The sequence below is a fragment of the Pangasianodon hypophthalmus genome, chromosome 11 (assembly GCF_027358585.1).
Source record: "Pangasianodon hypophthalmus isolate fPanHyp1 chromosome 11, fPanHyp1.pri, whole genome shotgun sequence".
Taxonomy (NCBI): Eukaryota; Metazoa; Chordata; class Actinopteri; order Siluriformes; family Pangasiidae; genus Pangasianodon; species Pangasianodon hypophthalmus.
In genome coordinates this window covers 7,298,157-7,318,621 of record NC_069720.1, presented here as the reverse complement: position 1 = coordinate 7,318,621, position 20,465 = coordinate 7,298,157, and the positions used below count along the sequence as shown (strand labels likewise).

The 20,465-nt window shown below is 37.5% G+C and overlaps 2 protein-coding genes across 2 annotated transcripts; both read right to left on the bottom strand.

Moving 5' to 3' along the window:
• Positions 1-1,229: 1,229 nt before the first annotated feature.
• Positions 1,230-10,524, bottom strand: opn6a (opsin 6, group member a). Its single transcript, XM_026930801.3, has 6 exons — positions 10,166-10,524; positions 8,859-9,064; positions 6,738-6,837; positions 5,572-5,676; positions 3,954-4,177; positions 1,230-3,664 (listed from the first exon to the last, which is right to left on the bottom strand). The coding sequence occupies exons 1-6, from the start codon at positions 10,293-10,295 to the stop codon at positions 3,173-3,175; spliced, it is 1,257 nt and encodes a 418-aa protein (XP_026786602.1). The 5' UTR covers positions 10,296-10,524; the 3' UTR covers positions 1,230-3,172.
• Positions 10,525-12,949: 2,425 nt separating this feature from the next.
• On the bottom strand, positions 12,950-19,507 carry eif4a3 (eukaryotic translation initiation factor 4A3). Its single transcript, XM_026930879.3, has 12 exons — positions 19,222-19,507; positions 18,509-18,581; positions 17,789-17,855; positions 17,623-17,685; positions 17,378-17,510; positions 17,195-17,275; positions 16,881-17,022; positions 15,993-16,131; positions 15,285-15,400; positions 14,497-14,604; positions 13,298-13,425; positions 12,950-13,145 (listed from the first exon to the last, which is right to left on the bottom strand). Exons 1-12 carry the CDS (start codon positions 19,373-19,375, stop codon positions 13,129-13,131), a joined length of 1,221 nt encoding a protein of 406 aa, XP_026786680.1. The 5' UTR covers positions 19,376-19,507; the 3' UTR covers positions 12,950-13,128.
• Between the last annotated feature and the right edge of the window lie 958 nt (positions 19,508-20,465).

Sequence of the window (20,465 nt, the reverse complement as noted above, 5' to 3'; positions counted from 1 at the left end):
TTATTTGTCCCGCAGTGGGGAGATTGTATTTAGCAACAGCAGGGGTACAGTAAAGAAAGAGTATGCACACAAGAACAAGATAGATTAAAAACTATTCTAATATGAGGTAACAAAATCAAATAGACTCTATATATACAAAAACACTATAATACAAGCAGAATTACTAGACTAAACTAAATACACTGTACATAAATGGCTTAAATAGTGCTAAAGCAAAAATCCTAACACAAAACAAAAAAGGAGAGGGGTGTATACACATAAGTACAGGTTGGTTGAGAATAGTGTAGCTTGCCAGTAGTGTGACGGTATTGCACATTAAAATATTGCACATTGATATTGCACATAAATGTGAGTGTAAATACTGCAATGAGAGTTTATAAATAAATAAATCAGCAGTGTTGATTATAAAGTCTTACAGCAGCAGGAAGGAAAGACCGACGAAATCTCTCCTTTACACACTGAGGGTGGAGCAGTCTGTCACTGAAGCTGCTCTCCAGAGCTGACAGGACGTCCCGCAGGGGGTGGGACTCGTGGTCCAGCATAGATGTCAGTTTTGTCAGGACACGTCTGTCACCAACCTCCTGCACTGAGTCCAGAGGACAGCCCAGGACAGAGCTGGACCTCTTGATGACCTTGTCCAGCTTTTTCCTCTCCCTCTCAGTGATGCTGCTGCTCCAACAGACCACATCATACAGGATGGCTGATGCCAACACAGAGTCATAAAAAGTCTGTAGGAGCGCCCCCTGTACACCAAAGGACCACAGTCTCCTCAGGAGGTAGAGCCTGCTCTGACCCTTCCTGTACTAAACTATTAAGCAAATTGGAAAATTTTATCTATATCTAATGTTTTATTTGATTAGAAAAATCCATTTGGAAATGAAATGGTGCAATCTGCCAATTTCACTTTCAGCCTTGTGTATACACAAGGAGCAATAAGCAGTAATTCAGCCACATGATCAGTGAGGAAAAGCTCTACAGTCTCACTACAGAGTCTGAGATGCTGCATAACTGTGTAAATGTGAAAAAAGAATCTCCTTTTAGCTTTTTATTTCATTTGGTGTTGGGGAGAGTGGGGTCAGTTGTAATAGTCACTTTTTTGTCTGTTTTTTCACTGTTTTTTTTAAACGATAGGTACTATTGTCTGTTAACTATTCATAATAAACAAATACCATTTTCACGTTAATATCAGAGGATATTAATGGTACAACCAGACCCATGGGTAACATCGCAATTCATTAAGGTTTTTTTTTTTTTTTTTTAATTTGATAATTATTATGTAACGGACTCATGTAGTATAATGTTTGAACCATACAGCTAAAATATCTATTTTATATATATATTCTTATATGGGTGCATAAATGTTGGGCACAGCATGATACACAAATATGTCAGTCACAGGAATAATATGCTCAGGTCTTTGTGCTTCATCCATGTGCCATGAAGTTTTGCCAAGGATGGAAAGAATTATTCAAGTAAGTAGAATCTTTTTTCTGTTTTGTTAAATATCTTATAAACTTGTATTGGTAATGCTGTTGCAACTGACTCCAAACTGTCAACTATCTTGAAATCTGACACGCTAGCTAACCAGCTTAGCATTGTCATCTATGCTCACTGCTTACTGATAGTCAACCAGACAGTGATCAAAATGGACACATAATTTAAACCTGACTTCTGTCAGTAAATTGTTCCGAGTGGTGGTTAAGTTGCAGTTCTTCTAGAAGCAGGCAGAGGATGCTACTGAGCATGTGCGGAGTGAGTGTCAGCACTAGTTTGTTGCTGATTCGAGTCAGTGACAGTGTTACAAGTGACCCCACTCTCCTTTAAAATGTGCAAAAATGTTTACCCTTGAGTTGTGAATTGAAGCATTTATGATCTCGATTAGAAAAAGCAGAGTGGTTATTTCAGTTGACAGAAAATGCTTCACTGACTCTTTTCATTCAGTCAAACACCCTGAATCCAGCTGGAGAAAGGTGCTGTGTAGATGCGTAAATTACCCTGATAAATAACAGCCTAAGAACCTTGACCAAAAGTTTCATAAAATAATGTATGAAGTGAGAGAAAAAGCCACGTAAAGCAAATGAAATGCATTAAATAAATTTATATTGAAATATTTGCAGTGTGTTTAGTGATTCTGGAACTAGTTTGTCAGTCAGTGCTGTATTTTCATTATTCTGTGAGCAGGTAGCAGTTATCTGATACACTGACGTCACAGTGGGACACTGCAAGTGTAGAAACAATGTTAATAAAAAATTCAACATTCTCAATCATGGGGGATAACGGTCAAGTTTCACTGTTGGCTCCTAAAAATAAAATAGTTTCTTTTCTCACTCATAGTTTTCCAGCAACATTCAATGTCATATTAATGAAAAATCCAGCATAGATGTCGTGGAGACAGCCAACACTGGACTCAAATTACCAGACTGTACTGTAGCAATATGATATATTTGTGTTGAGTTATGACAAAGACTTGGCTCGGCTAGTTAGCAATCTGCGAGATGACGAGCGCGTTGGCTTTGACTGTGGTATTAGCATGAAAGTTGAAGCTTTGGAAGCTGATCTGTTTGAGCAGAGTGTACAGATAAGGAGGTGAGAGAGCTGGACTAAAGGACTAAAGCCCTGCTGCATCGATCTCTTTAGGTAGAGATGAAGCGAGGGCTAAATCCCAATGGCACCACTATCCACAGGTAGTCAAATTGCATTGTGGGTATGTATAGGTATATACATACCCACAATGCAATTTGAAATATCACAATGAAATATCACAAATGTGAATATTGCCATAACTGAATGATTTTAATACTTCAAAACATTATGAAAAGTCAAAGTTTTAGGGTGATGCAGATGGCAGAGAATGCTTTCTTTTCCTCAAAAGAACATGAAACGTATGTTGGTTATGTCCTTTTCAGTTTTTAAATATATAAATATAATTGAAATTGATTTTACAAACTTATAGCATTATCGTACCGCATATAGCATTATTCTTCAACATCGTGCAGCCCTGGTACATATGGATGAAGAGAAGGTAAAAAAATTGCATCAAATCTTTTAATTTTCATTTTTTCATCAGTTACGTACAGTTCATATACAAAAATAGCTTTTCAGTTCTACTAGTCAAGTTTTTTGTATGTTTTAAAATTCAAAACGGAATAGTTACAGATTGATTAACTACATTCTACAGTCTGTCAGACTCGTACTCAAGGGTTTCAGATGTTTGGGGTATCTGAATGAAATGCACCTGCTTGCTGAGTGGAGGAGGAATGCAAGGGTTGCTGCACGTACTGGACTGAGGGCTGGGCACAGTGTTTACAGACTCCTCTCCTGCCTGGAGCTCCTTCTTGGCCTCTTGGTAAGCAAGAATGCACTCATCCTGTCCCTCAGCTCTGTACCTGTGATGCTCATCTCCTTTGGCCTTGTGTGTGTAGCGTTTGAGTTTGACTGCATCATTGCGATGTCGGGTGCAAGGCAGCAGCACAGCAACATCTTTGCGAAATTTTGAGCTGAGGCCAAAGTAGATGAGTGGGTTGTAGAAGCTTGCAGACTTGGCAAAGAGCCGGGTGAAGATGCTGGTCAGACTGGGTACATGAAAGCCACATGCGGACCAAATGGACACCACGGCATACGGAGACCAAGCCAGGATGAATGCTGTGCAGACGACTATTGAAACCTGAAACAGAGACAGACAAAGGCTTTGATTTAGAGGTGTCTATCTCCACTTACAAGATGATGTAATATGTTTCTTGATGGGTGATCATTGAGCCAATATCCAAAGATATCCAGTGATTACAAATAATAATGTTAAGAGAATGACAAGAAGACTTTGCATGTATTCAGCCTCACAATTAAAAAATAGTTTTCAAGAATTTCAAGAACATTTGTTTGCATTTATTTTATTATTCCTGGGAACACCGGGCTTAAGGTGGGAATACACCCTGAATAAATCAAATCCCACTCACTATGGTGACATCTCTCTCAATCTTTCTCTGTCGGTCAGTCAAGTCTCCGTCTGCTGACATGGCATTGCCTCTCTTCACAGTGTTGATGATGGACACGTAGCAGAACAGCATGATCAATACAGGAACAAAGAAACAAAGGATCAGGATGGTGATGATGTAGGATTTGTGGATGGTGGAGTAATTCGCTTTGGCCCAGTCAATCTCACAGGTACCATACCCTCGATCTGTAGAAATGGAAAGATACATTTGGCAAAATAATTTAGTACACCTCTAACTGGGCTAATGATAACTTTCAGAGAAAGGCATAAAAAAATGAGTAAAATATATTCAATATAATTCAATAAGAGTAGTTTGTGGATTAAATCCTGGCAGGGGTTCAGCAAGTAATTCTGTAAAATCTTTCTGCTCTTCACATTCAACGTATTACTTAAGCATGATATGGTATAGGCGGAAGTCCTTTATCTGTGCCACCTTCTACCTGGATCAATTGCCAATATTCAGATTTCAATATTCACACTTATCACTATGTCATCTGCCATGATTCTGTCCCCGTTTACCTATCACAGCCTGCATGGCCTTGGTTGCCCTCATTTTCCTTATATGGTCACAGCTTCCTGTCCTCGTTTTTTTCTGTCCTCTGTCTGGTGATTGATCTTTCCATGACTGTTGCTACCTACTACTTGTTATGCCTCCTCAGCTTTTGTATTTATAACCCTCTGTGGATTTCTGTATGTTTGTGAAGTTTGCCTATATAAGCCTGCAGCTCTAACCTGTTATTGGTCTAGTCCAGTCCCTTGTTTTTTTTTTTTCTTTCTAGTTTTATCTCCTTTTATCTGGTTCTTTGTATCCCATTTTCTTCTGGTTTTCTACCCTTTACTGCTGCTTGGCTTTGATTCTTAATTATCCCTCATCTGTGATGATAACTCTGTTTCATTTTTGCTCAAATGGTTCAAATGATTAAATTTCTTTAAACCAATTTAATGTTTCAAAACCCAGATTTCTCTCATGACTTGACATCACAGAATTTAATAATATAAGAATTTAACTTGCAAACTCAGAGCAATGCAGAAAAAAAGAAATGCATAACACTCTTGGACATTATATGTATTTTCTGTTCATAGACCCTGTTCATACTGTAGAGGTGTTTTCAGCTATAGCAGTGTAAGAATAATCAATTCTACTATGCTTGGCTTGTTTTTAGTCCACTCATTAGGCTTTACACTGTATATTGGATGTACTGTATTCTTTAGGAGGGTTTGACCAAAAGTAAACAGTTATAAGAATAAAAGTGCTTCATCAGAAATAAGGCACATAATCCAACACATGATGACAGAAAATGAATGTGTGAGTTAAACTGTATAGTTGGTTTAAAAAGAATCAAAACATTAGTGGCTACCATCACTACCCTGTTTTTGCTAACCTTTGACCTTTGCCTTGTGGTCTTGTATATGAACAATGAATTTCTCAAGCTCTTAATTCTTCTTCTCATTTTACATTTCCATATGATCTAGAGGATACTAGTCTAAACTGAACCATTGAGCTTGTTATATGTCTAAAGTAATGTAAACAATGTGTGATGTTATGTATGGGATGTATGTTGTCTCAGTATCATACTGACCTGTGTAACTTCCCCAGCCCAGCAGTGGAGCTGTAGACCAGAATACAGCTGAAATCCATATAAACAGGATACTCATGCCTACAGTGGTGGTTGTGATGCAGTGAGCTGTGAAGAGAAAAGACTTTAAAAACTACTTTAATTAAAAAAAAAAAAGGTATAAAACACAACCATTTGCCACCATAAGGTCTTTGAGGTAGTTAACAGTGAACTATAGCAGCGAGGTCTTGAAGCAGTTCTCTGCACAAGGGATGACATGGTGGGCATGACTTCAGGTGGTGGGCTCAAGTACATGCCTTTTAAGCATTTCATAGTCCACTTGAAGATATAAACATTTATGAATATGTCTAAAATCCTCCCAGAAATCCTGTCAGTCCATGTGAGCTAGATATCTAATGTTAGCAGTGAAAATTATAAACTTTTATCATGAGTTAGAAATCCTCCCAAATCCTGTCAGGTTAGCTCATGTTAGCTAGCTGACTATTGGCAGTGAAGATAATAAACAATTACTGAGTTAAACATTCTCACAGAAATCTGGAGTTTAGCTTATTTTGGCTAACTGGCTAACAGACATCTGTGAATATGAGGTAAAAATGTTAGTTGGTTAATGTTGGCATGAATTATTGTGAATATATATGAATATGACTTAAAATTCCTCTAAGAAATATGTTGTTCTCTTATGTGAGCTATCTTGCACATTTATGAATATTATTTTCAAATTCTCAAAATCCTGTCAGATTAACTCAAGGTAGCTAGGCTAGCAAAACATACATGTGTGTACATGTAAACAAAACATACATGTGTGTACATATGGATGTACATCTCAAATCCTAATTTCACACTAGTAAGTAAGTTTGTCTCTCGTGGGCATGTTGTGAACAATGCTAATGGCACTGGCCAGCATCAGTGTGAAAACTGGTTGCTTGATTTAAAAGTTATATTCTAGGATTCAGACTAGTTTGTTGGCAGATTAGCAAAGCAAACTTACTGTACTAGCTCCACACATTCATGAAAGGTACCAACTATCTCTGCTACTTCCTTTCAAGCTTTATTTTTTTTGTAATGTCTCTATAGACATTTAATGAGAGGTTGTATGTGACAGGATAACATATGGTTGTCTTTTGGTTTGTCGCGTGCTAGTGTGAATGTAGGGTAATCCTTCAGCTTACCTTTGCTTGGGTGACATCCCTTTATGTATCGGGTGACACTGATGGCACTTAACGTGGTAATGCTACCCAGGCCAAAGAGGAGAGTAAAGAAGCCGTCCACCTGAAACAGACACAACAGCCTGTATGAGAGATAATATATCTGAATAAAAAAATGCTCCACTCATCAACTGATTCTTAGGCAGATTAGTAATGCAATCATCATTATCTTCATTATCATCATAGTCATGTTACAATATAAAAGATTTAATATGACACCAAGTTTTAAGAAAACTAACTCAAAATGGCAATCTGTTTGTTTAAACCAGCAACTATTTGTATTATGAATTGATTTACTGGAACAGATGAGTCATCCGTGTACCAAATGTGCTAGACTGACAGTGGAACATGTCAGAGTCATAAACTCCTGATTAGCATAGTTTCTAAAGGCCTGTCTATTTATTTCTGGGGAAAAAAAAAAAACAGAAAATGTGAGGCATCACCAACATGAAGACTTGCATGAAAATTATCTCACAGAAACCAATTCCACAATAACGTTTTGACCATAATAAAAAATATTGTATGGTCAATAATTCAACATACAGATATAGTAGCTCCCTTCATGAAAATAGGCAAAAATTCATATTTACTGTATGATGAATAACACATGCATGATACTCAGTATTTTTAGCTTAAACATAAAGGGGCTCTAAACAATTTTTTAAATGTTTTTTAAACATAAAAAGATTTCTTAATAGAACAGCTTTTTGCAAAACACTGGTTCCAAAATTATCTGTAGCTTGACAAATAATATTTAGTGAAAGCTCCTATGGAGATAATAACAGGACTCTTCTTGTCTTTTGTAGATGATCTTGGTCACTCCTTCATTTAGAACATTTCAACCTTCTTTATATTGCCTGTGGGCTATCCTTTAAAATTCAAACCACAATTTTAATAGTGTTTCAGATGACAGGATTTTAAAAGATAGGACATTTACAGACAAGTATTAACCTCCTGGAGAGGCAGCTAGGTTTTGTGCTGAAATATCCTGGTATTTAGCAGAATTCGTAATGCTATCAATCTTCAGCCACAAAGCATCTGTGATTCACTGCCACTTTTTCTGGTAATTGTATGGTTGGACTAGGTTTCACAGTATTGTAAAAATAACTTTCTATAAGTTATTAGCAATATAACGGTTGTTTGGTGGTTATGAGTGTGGTTTTCCTGTATATTATATGTAGGTGCTTTATTATTGTGATTTCCACCTAAAATTGTGGAACCTTAATTTCAGTTGATTTTATTGGCCAACCAATATTCAGGTACAGGTCAGGTACAATTAGATGCATACGTGAATCTGAATCCTGTCAAGACTGTTAATGACAGATTGACTGGTCATGCATGCTAAATATATCCTGTCCCTGTCTAAGTCTGTATTTACCCAGCAAAATCCTACTTAATTACCACACACACACACACACACATACTGGCAGACACAACAGGGAGTACTACAACATACTGATCTGTTTCTGCAGAAAATTCAATAATTCGTTATGATACTTTGTTATCTTAATCTTTTGGAAAGTAAAGCTATGCTTGAACACACAAAGTACAATTGCCTTTATTTATGACTATGTCAAAAAAAAAATCAGTAGCTCCAATATAAGAAATTAACTGATATAAATAGTCACTCAAATAGAAGCTCAAAAACCATCTGGAGTCTTTTTAATGGTACTGAAAAGTCTCTTGGGTAACATAACATAGACATACACAAAGAGGTACAAATCAGGTATTGCCAGTCCCCTGAAAAGCTGTTGTCTCTGTGCTGTACACAGACGTGTAAATATTTTGTAGCTTTCACTGAGTGTAAACAGGTCCATCATCATTTGGCTTTTAACAGGATCAGGATGTTAGGACAGTAAGATGCATTATGGATGCTAACTCTACACCCTCAGCTCTATGGAGGAGAGTGGAAGTCCATCTTTTTCTTCTGACAAGTCTAGTGGTGTTAATGGACTTTTAACAAAGCCAGAGATTGCCTCAATGTGAGAAGTACAAGCTTTATATGAATCCATCCTTTAGAGAAAATATAATGGTTTTTTTTCTCCCTTTTCTCCAGCTTTTATAATACAGCACACACTCTTGTACCTGGCAGGTCCACACTGAGGTGATGAGGTATCCATTATCCTGAAACACGTTGAAGATCTCGAGGATGCCGCGGGAGTATCCGAACACTGAGATGCTGGCGTCCGATATGGCCAGGTTAAGAGTGAGGTAATCTGTGGGTTGCAGAGTCACCCTCTGCTTAAACAGGACAAAGATCACTATACTGTTTCCAAACCATGACAGCCAACCTGTGGAATTAAACACACATACAGTAATATTTCAAATAAGTATATGTATAGACTCTTGAATATATATTCATGATGTCTGTCAGCAACATGACTATGATATGATATGATGCTGGGAGCATATTTCAAATTACACCTGCAGGATATTCAACCACTTGAATATGACTAACAGCACATTTGGTTAGTGAAGTGTTTCCAAGCCTACTAGTGTTAAAATGAGTTAAGTTGGGAAGCACAAGACAGAGCTGAATGAAGAATACTTCCTACAAAGGCTGTTCTGCTCCAATATGCATCACTTGAAATCTTAATCTGCAGCTGATACCAAACTGTATAAAATCCTGAATTCATTCATATTTTTGTGATTACTCATGGTCTTAAAGTTAAAACCTTCTCTGCAGTCAATCAATCATACTGATGCCAATCCCATCTTTTTATCTTAGATACAATACTGATTTCAGATATCAGATATACTGATATATCAATACTGATATCAGATATCAGAGCTCTGATACATGATACTGATCCAATACTAACATCTTTGTACCCAAGCCAACTCTGAAAGCTTCAGTTGTCTGAAATATCAGATGTGAGATTGTTTGTGTTTGCATGTATGAGACGTGCCGTGTCAGTCAGCATCGCAGTGACAGACAGACAGACAGAAAGACAGACAGACAAAGTCGGTTGTAGGGTTCTATATAGAACCTGTAAGGCTTCCAAAAGAGGACCAAACCCAAGAGACAGCCATCTTCAATACATTGAAATTAGATTTCTTCTGACCTGGACATTGTGAGAGAACATCTTATATGCAAAATTGTAATTTTCCCAGATAAATTACTCTGATAACCAAACAATTTATGAATTAAACTTAAAAAAATTAAACTTTAAATAAAAAAATAATTTAACCTAATGTGAATAATAATAATAATAATAATAATAATAATAATAATATTAATAAAGGAAAATAAAGAAACTTCATATAGACAAAGTTCTTTTTATGTACAAAATTTTCTGCATTTTTTAAATAATAAAAAGTATAATTAAATGAATTATTAAATGGAGCATTCTGAAGTAAGAAACTTCACACTGTGTTAGTGAATGTGTTACCGAGCAGCAGCAGGTAAACTCCAATGATTGTGTCTCCCTGGTCAGATAGCGGCGCATCTTTACTCAGCAGGCTGAAGTTGTTGTTCCTCCACGGGATGTTCACCACCTCCAGAGCTCTGGTAGAGGACATGACTAAAGCTCCTTAGGCTTCAGTGCTCTGGTTATAAGCTAGTATGACCCCCTTCTGCTGTTCCCACAGTGAGAGACTGGAGGGTTAGGTCCAAACCCACATATTATCCAAGGTTACTAACTAGCATGCCTAAACAGTTACACACCTGTGGTAGTGTGCAGTTTGGCACCGAGCCCGAGCGTAATGTCTGACTCTCTCTCTCCCTCTCTCTCCCTCTCCCTCTCTCTAAATCAGAGCTAAAAATACCACTGAGACGAGAGATAGACATGTGAAGCTGAGAGAGAGAGAGAGACAGAGAGACAGAGAGACAGAGAGACAGACAGAGACCGTCTCTAACCTCTTTTGTATCCTCTGAGTGTAAGGACTAAAGCACTAACACGAGGTGCTAATATAGAAATAATTAACAAAATAATTACCAGCAGATTGGTTTGATGTTTCTCATATGGACCCATGGTGCAAAATACATGCATGATATATGAAGTGCTGGCAGGACATGACCAAGTGCCAAGTACCACCCTGACCTTCATTATTTACCAATAACAGTGTGTCCTGACATTTCATTCCTCTTCTACCACAGCATTTTGCCAACAATTAAACTTTTTAAATGTATTAATGAATGATACATTATGCTTTTTATCTGTTTGTAGTTACATTTAATGTTGTGGAAACGTCCTCCAAACATTCTCCCCCTCTTATCACTTACGTTATAGCAGTTATAAACTGTTTGTCCTTCTCCAGCCTCTGTTTTTTTTCTCACTCTCTTGAATTTACTAATATTTAAAAATGCAGCTTGTGATGTTACCGAGAAACTGCAAAGGATGAAGTCTGGAAAGTTACTGACTTTTACAAAGTGCTGTCACTGGAAACTCCTTCCAAAAATTTTAAAATAAACATATAACATTTCAAAAAATGCTAAGCATAAAAAACTGTTACTAAAATATTTAAAAACCAAAAAGTAATTAGGCTCTATTTAGTATACTCACAGAATTATATTCAATCGATAATCCTCAGCGGGAGATCACTGGGAGTGAAGCATGTAGAACTATATGGCCACATTAAATATATCACAACTTAGCTTTTTGAAAAGCATCATTTAACAAATAAATCAATTTGAGACCATATTTGTTGGTTGACACTGCACTATTATGATAACATATCCTGAGTTATAACTGAGATATAAGCAGAAAATGTGAAGGACAAAAAGGGACACTGGCTGTTTTTTTTTTGTTTTGTTTTGTTTTGTTTTTTGAGGTTATTACTTTGGTCAGCTGCAGCCATTGCAGTGTTTCTGTCCTTAATGGGATCACAGGGCTAATAGGATCTGAGGGAAGTGCCTTCAGGATAATCCTTAGATGCACCTGATTCCTTAAGGGAGAGCTGTCAAAGACACATTTTGCACCACTTTTGTGCTAGGAAATATTATTTACCATTATACCACAGGCCTGTTGAATTCTCAAATCTGATTGGTAGAAGGTGTCGATTGTTTTTTATTATAGAAAATTAATCATTCATATGGTGCAGCTTTCTGTAAGTAGATGTTTGTTTAACATTTAGGATGGAGTCTCCAGTGTCAGAGCGTTGTAACACTCAGGGGTAAAGCTGTTACTTTAAGTTTTACACCATGGGAGAATGTTCAGGACAGAGGACTTTCTGGCTTCTCAGTAATATGACAAGCTGCATTAATAGCTTCAAGAGAGAAAAAAAGAGGGGCTGGTGAGGAAACAACTGTTCATGGTTGATGTTATATAAGCGATAAAGGACCTAACTCGTTTTATGGTCGTGCTGTAACATTAAATTTAACTATTAACCGTCGACCCTTGTAATCATTGGCAGATTGCTATAGGAATATAATATGAGAAACAAAAATAATCAACTCCAGCATGGTAACAGTGACTCCAATACACCCATGGATGTATTCCTTATTTAACTGATGAATGATTCTGTGGTGGAACAGGAGTTACATTAGTGATCTACTGGAGCAACAATTAACACAAACTGCTATTGTCCATGTATGGCTTCCCCTTAGTTATTGATTGCATTGTGAATTTCCCAATTCTGATCACTATGAAGCCCATTGTAAGTTTTAAAACTGGAAGAAAACACTAACTAGGGATGTAGGAGAGATGCACTTATCTGATCCTGAATAAAGTTATCAGATCTGAATAAGTACAAAATGTCACATTGGTATTGGATCAGATCTGTAATACATTGGAGTCTGTTAGAACACTATAATCTCACACAGCAGTGTGACCTGAGAAATTCCTACCATGCTAAATACCTACATATGCTCTCATACACTCATCACAGTGTTATAGTGATAGAGAGAGTGTACTGTGTGTACACAGGTTTAAACTGACAGCATGTTCTGCACATGGGCCCATCTGAGGATTAGACTTTAGCTAAGCCGTTCCTTTCTGACCAGTAGACAGGTTGTGGCCGTTTGCCTGATGTGGGTGAAGACAAGAACCTTCCTGCTGAGATTTTGAAGATGGCATACGTAGAGTAAAGCATGCAGAGCTTAGAGCTGAGCATACACACCCCATGAAGAATACAGTGTGACCGTGAGTGCAGTGAGACTGAAAGAACTCAGGGCTCTAAAATGATGGTACAATCTACTACTGACTGCTATTATCAAAATGAAGAGAGGTGAAAGATTCCAACAAAGATTCTTTATTTACAAAACCTCACAGTAAATAGCTACTGAGCGCAGCCCATCCATCAACAATATGAGTAACTTGATCTACATAAAAAGACCACAGTAAATAAAACAAAACCAAAAGAACTGTAAATAAGAAGGGTTCAGATGTTCCTGTGTTTCACTCCCATAACAGCTTCAGATCAGATCAGCCACTGGAAAAAAAGAAAGATAAAGTACACATCACAAAATGAACAGGCTAATATTACTGAAAGGCATCATTTAGTAAGTGCAAGACAGTCAGATACACACTGATATGCTGCAGAAATCCGTTTAAATGTATAGAGGAAGTGCACTGTAAACATACCGTTCATTGGCATTTCATCAATCTGTGTGGAATAGTACTGCTCAATATCACGGAGGATGCGGATGTCGTCGTTCTTTACAAAGTTGATTGCCACACCCTTACGACCATAACGACCTGATCGTCCAATTCTGCAGAGAGAGAAACACAGTATAAACATTCCAGGTTCCCACTACATTCGCTTTCACAATGTATGATGCATGACCGACGAGAGTCCCATACTCGATATCTACTCTTGCAATACAGAGAAGTCCATGATCTCTAGATGAATCTCTAGATTAAACCTTCAACTGATAATAGTTTATACAGTTTACATTTAATTCTATATCTGGACTTCTGTAAAGCTGCTTTGTGACAATGTTCATTGTTAAACGCACTATATAAATAAATTTAATTGTATTAAACAGTCAGTTTATCTTATAACAAAGTATCATCGAGATATAATGTTATAAGAAGATAAAGACAGGGTGATGTGATGCAGTTGATGATTTTCATACAACAGCACATCACAAAATTTTATTCTTCTTATACCACAGCAATTTGCCAACACTAACAAATTTTTATTAATTAAACACATAATACTTTTTATCAATTTATAGTTACATTTAATGTTGTGAAACATCAGTAAAGCAAGTTTAGTTCCTGTTATCATCTGGGTTATAGCAGCTATACACAGTTGTTCGCTCACCAGCCTCTTTTTTTTTTCTCCCTCTCTCAAAGTTAATAAGACACAAAAAAAGCAGCTTGTCAAGTTATGCAGAAACTGCAAAGCCCTCTGTCCTGTAGACTTTCTCATGTCAGAAAACTTTTGACTGCTACAAAGCACTGACTCTGAAGACTCTTTCCAAAAATGTTAAGCATCTCCTCACAGAAAACTTACATATCAACATGTGACGCATTCACTATACAATTCCCTATGTTAAGTAAGCTGTTACTATAGAAATGATAATGTATTTACAAGGAGCTCATGGATATAAACCTGTGATTTGATTTACATCAGGCACTACTGTCAGAGCTGCTTTTATAGATTATTAATCAACACCTTCTGACCAATTTAGAATCAAGCATTCTGCAGCACTGTGGTATAAGGTATAATAATAACAACAAGGTAATGGAAGCAGAAGAGCAGCAAGGTCTCTTCATACAGTGGATTAATCCTGGATTAAGAGTTCAAATAGTGTTTGATAAAGAAGACTTCATACCTGTGGATGTACAACTCTCTGTTGTTGGGCAGGTCGTAGTTGATGATGAGAGAGACCTGTGGCACGTCCAACCCTCTGGCCCACACGTCTGTAGAGATCAGCACTCGGCTACCACAACACACAAATACCAAAACTTTACTTTATATAAAGGGACTTATTCTCTACACTGTATATTCAAAAACAAGTAAACCAAAGGAACTTGGGATTGTAGTACACTTTCATTTCAACTTTGGAGACAACTGAATCAGCACTGGAGCACAGTGCCGTGGAGAAACGTGCTTGGATTAAACAACTTTGATCATTTGGTTCTTTGGTCCCAAATTCTTCTGTGAGATCTAACTGATGTCTGCTCATCATTCCACATTTCCATTTTGTACATTTTCAGTTTTATGGACTGTTCTGTATTTGTGTGTATGGTATGCAAACAGCAATCCTAGCCCTGCTCTCAACTACAATTAATTCTTGTTAATCTTAAAGAGGTACCAAAATCCATAGTCAGACATATTAGGCCCTTGGTGGTATAAAAAAAAAAAAAAACCCTTAATTTCACTATATCATAACAAATTAATACATTTTCCTGTCTAACATAGTGCTTAGTTTCAGAAGTTGTGAGATGGTACTAAATTTAAATTATAAACAGAACAAAATAATTAGAGAAATAGAGAGAAAAAAACAAACAATATTGGCTATTTAAATGTGTTTGTTCCTAGAGTCATTCATAATGGAACAGATGCACAAATGCACCACAGTGGAAATCAGAAGCTCATCTGTTCAGGCTGATGTATTACCTAGCTCCAGATCGGAACTCCTTCATAATGGACTCTCTTTCTTTCTGTGGCATGTCTCCATGCATAGAGGACACGGTGAAGTTTGCCTCCCTCATCTTTTCAGTCAGCCAGTCAACCTACATAGGATAAAAACAGACGTGGAATCATTGTGGGAATAAGATTTTAATATGGTAGGCAATGTTTTTTTTTTTTGTTTGTTTTTTTAAATAAAAGTTTTTATGCAAATTAGCATAATGCAAAAATAGCTCCCGAGCCAGTGCTACTACGGGTTTGAAGTTTTTGATTTACTCAGAACAGCTAAGGGCCAGTGTTTCTGCCGTCCTATTTAGGCCCAAAGACTTTTAGCCCATCAAAAAGATAGCCGAATTTGTGAATAGCAAAATTCACAAAAGGTATTTGAGATACATTCTGACACTAGTTGCCAGTCATGCACTGCACAGATTCATTTTATACACAAATTCTTTAGAATTGTTTTATTTAGCTGAAAAACATTAGATTTGAGGTCAAACTTGTGGTTTTGCATAGATTCTGCAAGCTTCTGGGTGCATTGTCAATTGTATCACTGTGTGGCCCTACCAATAAAACCATAGCAACAGGCAATAAGTTATTAATAAATGCCCACGAATGACCAACAGAGCAATTTGAGTGGTGCAAGGCCGCTGGTTTGAATGTTTATGAATGCTTTAGTGTGTGGGAACGCGCACTGACCTTTCGCTTGGTGTTGCAGAAGATGACCGCTTGCGTGATGGTCAGCGTGTCGTAGAGATCACACAGTGTGTCGAACTTCCATTCTTCTCTCTCCACAGCCACGAAGAACTGCTTAATGCCCTCCAGCGTCAACTCATCACTGCACGCAGAAACAACAAATTAAAATTCAGTCCCCTCAAGAAGAAAGTAGGAAAGGAAACAAATAATGGAAATTAGAAGTGGGCAATATTACACAATTCACGAAGGCAGTCCTGCAATACACAGTATGTATCACGATATACAGGCGTGCTCACAAATTGCCAGTAGTTTTGTGTTACAATTAAATGATTTTAAAATTTTAGAAATTTTAAAGATAAGTTGCTTCCAGTCAATTTGTATTTACAATTATTTTTTATTTAATTTTTTTGTTTATTTAACAAAAAGATATCATCCACAATATCTCAGAAAAACAAACTGTGACAATTTTATTACAGTATCAATATTATATAGTCATACTGCCCAGCCTAAAGTCCTGGAATACTGACAATGCTTCACCATTCACATGAACTAATTTTACTGATGCTCTGAGAATCAGTAGGACGTTTCGCATTCAGCAGTGAATGCTCTGGACTATCAACAAGTTTAGAATCAATGGCTTAAGGACACTGATTAAAGCCAAGAGACGGAAAAGAATGTCAAGCATTTATGCGGTATGCAACCTCTGAAAACAAAATTTTAATTAGTTCCATATCAACGATTCGGACTGTAACCATAATTTCTTTTGTGCAACATAGCAAAAGCAACTGCAAACAACTTCAGTCTCAACCTTTTTGAAGTTTGTTCTGTTGCTTTGCTTTTGTATACATTCCTATATTTTAGGCCTCCTGGTAAGTATATATGTTTCCTTACCGCTTGACCAGGATGCGGATGGGGTCTGTCATGAATTTGTTGGTCATCTCCAGGATCTCATGTGGCAGGGTGGCACTGATCAGAACCACCTGAGTAGCAGGAGGCAGGTATCGGTACACATCGTAAATCTGCTCCTTAAAACCTACACACAAAGATTAGACAAAATCTGAAGAACAGCCTACAGTGATCTATATATATATATATATATATATATATATATATATATATATATATATATATATATATATATATATATATATAAGCTCAGCTGAATAATCTAAAAAAGCAGCTGGCTCTGTCTAAAACAAGTCTACCTTTGTTAAGCATTTCATCAGCTTCATCCAGAACCAGCATCTTGATGGCACGTGTCCTCAGACTTCTCCGACGGATCATATCTGCAGGAGAAAGTGAAAGTGTTAATACTCACCACCTTGACTTAAACTACATTAAAAGCACTTAAACTTATATTTATTTACAATAAATACAAGCACAATTACCAAACACTCTGCCGGGGGTTCCTGCTACAACATGCTGACCGTAGTCAAGCTTCCTGATGTCCTCGCCCACGTTCGTGCCACCGATACAGGCATGGCACTGGACATTCATGTAGTCACCCAGAGCAAGAAGAACCTTTAAAACAAGATCAGCATTAAACAACACTGCATGAGGAAGCACTTTGGTGAATTTGAGACATCTTCTGATACACAAAGTATTAACAATTAAAATATTTATATCTATTTACCTTTTGAATTTGCCCAGCTAACTCTCTGGTTGGAGCCAAAATTAGCGCCTGGGTCTCACGCACCTATTCATTAACGAGAATGCAAAGTGAGCAACAGATAAAGCAGTGTATCTCAGTGTCATGTAATTATACGACTACAGTGAAGCAGGACGACATGTTTAACTACCTGAATGTCCAGACACTGCAGCACTGATACGCAAAACGTGGCTGTTTTTCCGGTACCAGACTGTGACCTGAGGGGGGAAAAAAAACAGATGGTTGAGATGAACTAGATGAAGATGATGCAGAAGTTTGCATCGCCTTACTTCAAAATGATGAGTCCAATAAGACATTTAATGTGAATTTCAGTCAAGCAACAAAATGGTGGAAAAATAAATGCAAACTGAGATATTAATAATAAAATAATTATTGAGTTTATTAATTTTGAGTAAACTCTCCAAATGATATTTCTCAATGGGATAAAAATTCAGGCTTTTATTCCAGTTGCCTCTAAGGATCTTTTCATGTTTGTGAATCTCTTTAGCAGTTACTTTTCCTCAGAATTTCGGCATCGTGTTTGTGTTTCTTCATTTCGAAATGATTATTTTTTAAAATTGTTTTTTATTGATTACTAATAATCTTAGTGCTGACTCAAATGCTGGTGCTGTATATTTAGGCAGTATGTTGCAATGTATTTAAATGGAAATTACCAATAAAAGAACCAGGAATTCTAGTTAAAGCTGGTGTATACCCCCAGCGGGGGATGCAAACTTTTGCACTCAACTGTATGTGCTTAACCCATATGAAGTGTAGAAACCATTATTTCAGAATTGGCAAAATAGAGTAAACAGGAAATATCAGAACAGAGCAGTGTTCAACAGAGTTGAAAATAAACTGAAGAACTCACTGAGCAATGACATCTCTCCCCTTTATAATCTGCTTAATGGCTCTTTGCTGGATAGCTGATGGTTTCTCAAAACCTAAACAAAAAGCACAAATTTGCATTTTTAGATTAGATCACACACGAATGGGTGAATTTGTAATTAATAGTTGTGGCAGACACCAAAAATGTAGCACACTCGCCTATAGGAAAACAAATAAGTACAATATGTCCGTGTTGTTTAAGTCTTTAGAACCTGTTTATGCTAATCACCAGAGACAATGATAAATTAACACCTGTAGTTTTCCTGTAGAACATATGGGACAAACACAGAGAAACAGAAATAACAGTTTTAGTTGCTTTAACAGAGGGGTTGTAGCGGTGTTTTGCTAGCTAGCTGCATCAGAATGAAGCTAGTATCGTTACCAAGTTATTTTTCCCACCTATATTCTCTCAAACGCCGCCTCAAAATGTAATTAACCGGCAGTTGTCTGAATACGGGTGAGGAAAAAAAAAAACGCCATCTTAACTTGCTAACTAGCAAACTAGCAACATCGGGTTTCAAACAGTAAACAGTGTACTTAAAACTTATTTCAGCTCAATACCTCTCACGCAAATGAATGAGGTAAGCGTTCTATTACCACTACACGAGGGCAGAAAATAAGTTTTTATACAGCGGTTTGTTCAAAATAAGGAAAGGTTAGCTAGCGCTGGAGCAGGCCCCAATGCTCGGACTGTACCGTAAGCGTAGATGCCGCGGAGCAGGTCCTCCCGCAGGCCCATCGTATCAAAAGTCGGCGTAACATCAACCTCTTCACTGGTCTCAAACTCCACTTTGGTCATATCTTCTTCCTTCAGGATTCGCTTCCTTCCACTTGCAGGAGCCGCCGCCATGACTGTGAACCAAAGCTAATATCTCTAACAAATTAAATACTATGATATAAAGCGTGCTAACCCGCTCTAAACACGGAGAAAGCTGAAAAAAAGAAACCCCGCGTGTAGCACGGAAGTGACGCGCAAAGCATGAGACAGCAGTGAGAATGACGTGTATGGCAGTGAATGACGAACAAAACATGGGACGATGTTAATCTATTCAGTTTAGACATGTATTTTATGGCAGATCCCTAGCGATTTAACTAAAACAAGAGTGTAATACAGTATTGTGTCTTAACACTCATATTGTTTATCTTTTTTCTGCTTCAAAAACGTCTCTTTTGCTGCCGTTTTCGATCACCTAAGATCACAGGCAGCAGTAGGAGTTTCGGCACCAGTCCCGAGTAATTTTTATTCTCCTGGACATCTTTGGATCTCATGTCTACTCGGGGTGTGTGGGATAATCTCCTCTACGGTACCCCTTCCCATGACCTGTATGTTTAAAGCAGGGGAAACGCTGGCTTAATGTGCATGGGGTCTCCCAGTACGGCAAACGGGCATCCCTGCTGTAGTGAAACTTACAGGAAGTCTAGTACTTTAGGCTGTGTCGTAAATAAAACACCTCTCAAACTGCTGCTGTGTCCCAAATTTACAGTCTGTGTGATTTGCTTGAGCAGTCGCAAATAAATGACTTGTATTTGCCTCATATGGAAGCCTAGTGGTGTAAGATACAGTATGTGGTGTGTACAGACAATTCTAAGGTTAGATTAGTGCTGGATTGAGCATCTTGTTAATAAATCAAGTGAAATGTTGGATAAATCTACCAAGTAGCTTTAAAAGTTTTACACCTTTAGCAGCTGTTCATTCATTTATCTTCAGTAGTTTCTGTATCTCTCACACACTTGGCGAATACACTCCGGATGCCACACGTCTATCCCATTCACACCTAGGGACAGTTTAGCAAATCTAATCCACATATAAGCATGTTTTATGTTGGAGGAAACCCGTGTGAATGTGGCAAGAAGGTGAAACTCCACACTGACAGTAACCCGAGCTCAGGATCAAATCAGAGACCCTGGAGCTGAGAGCACTGCTTCTACCCACTGCACCA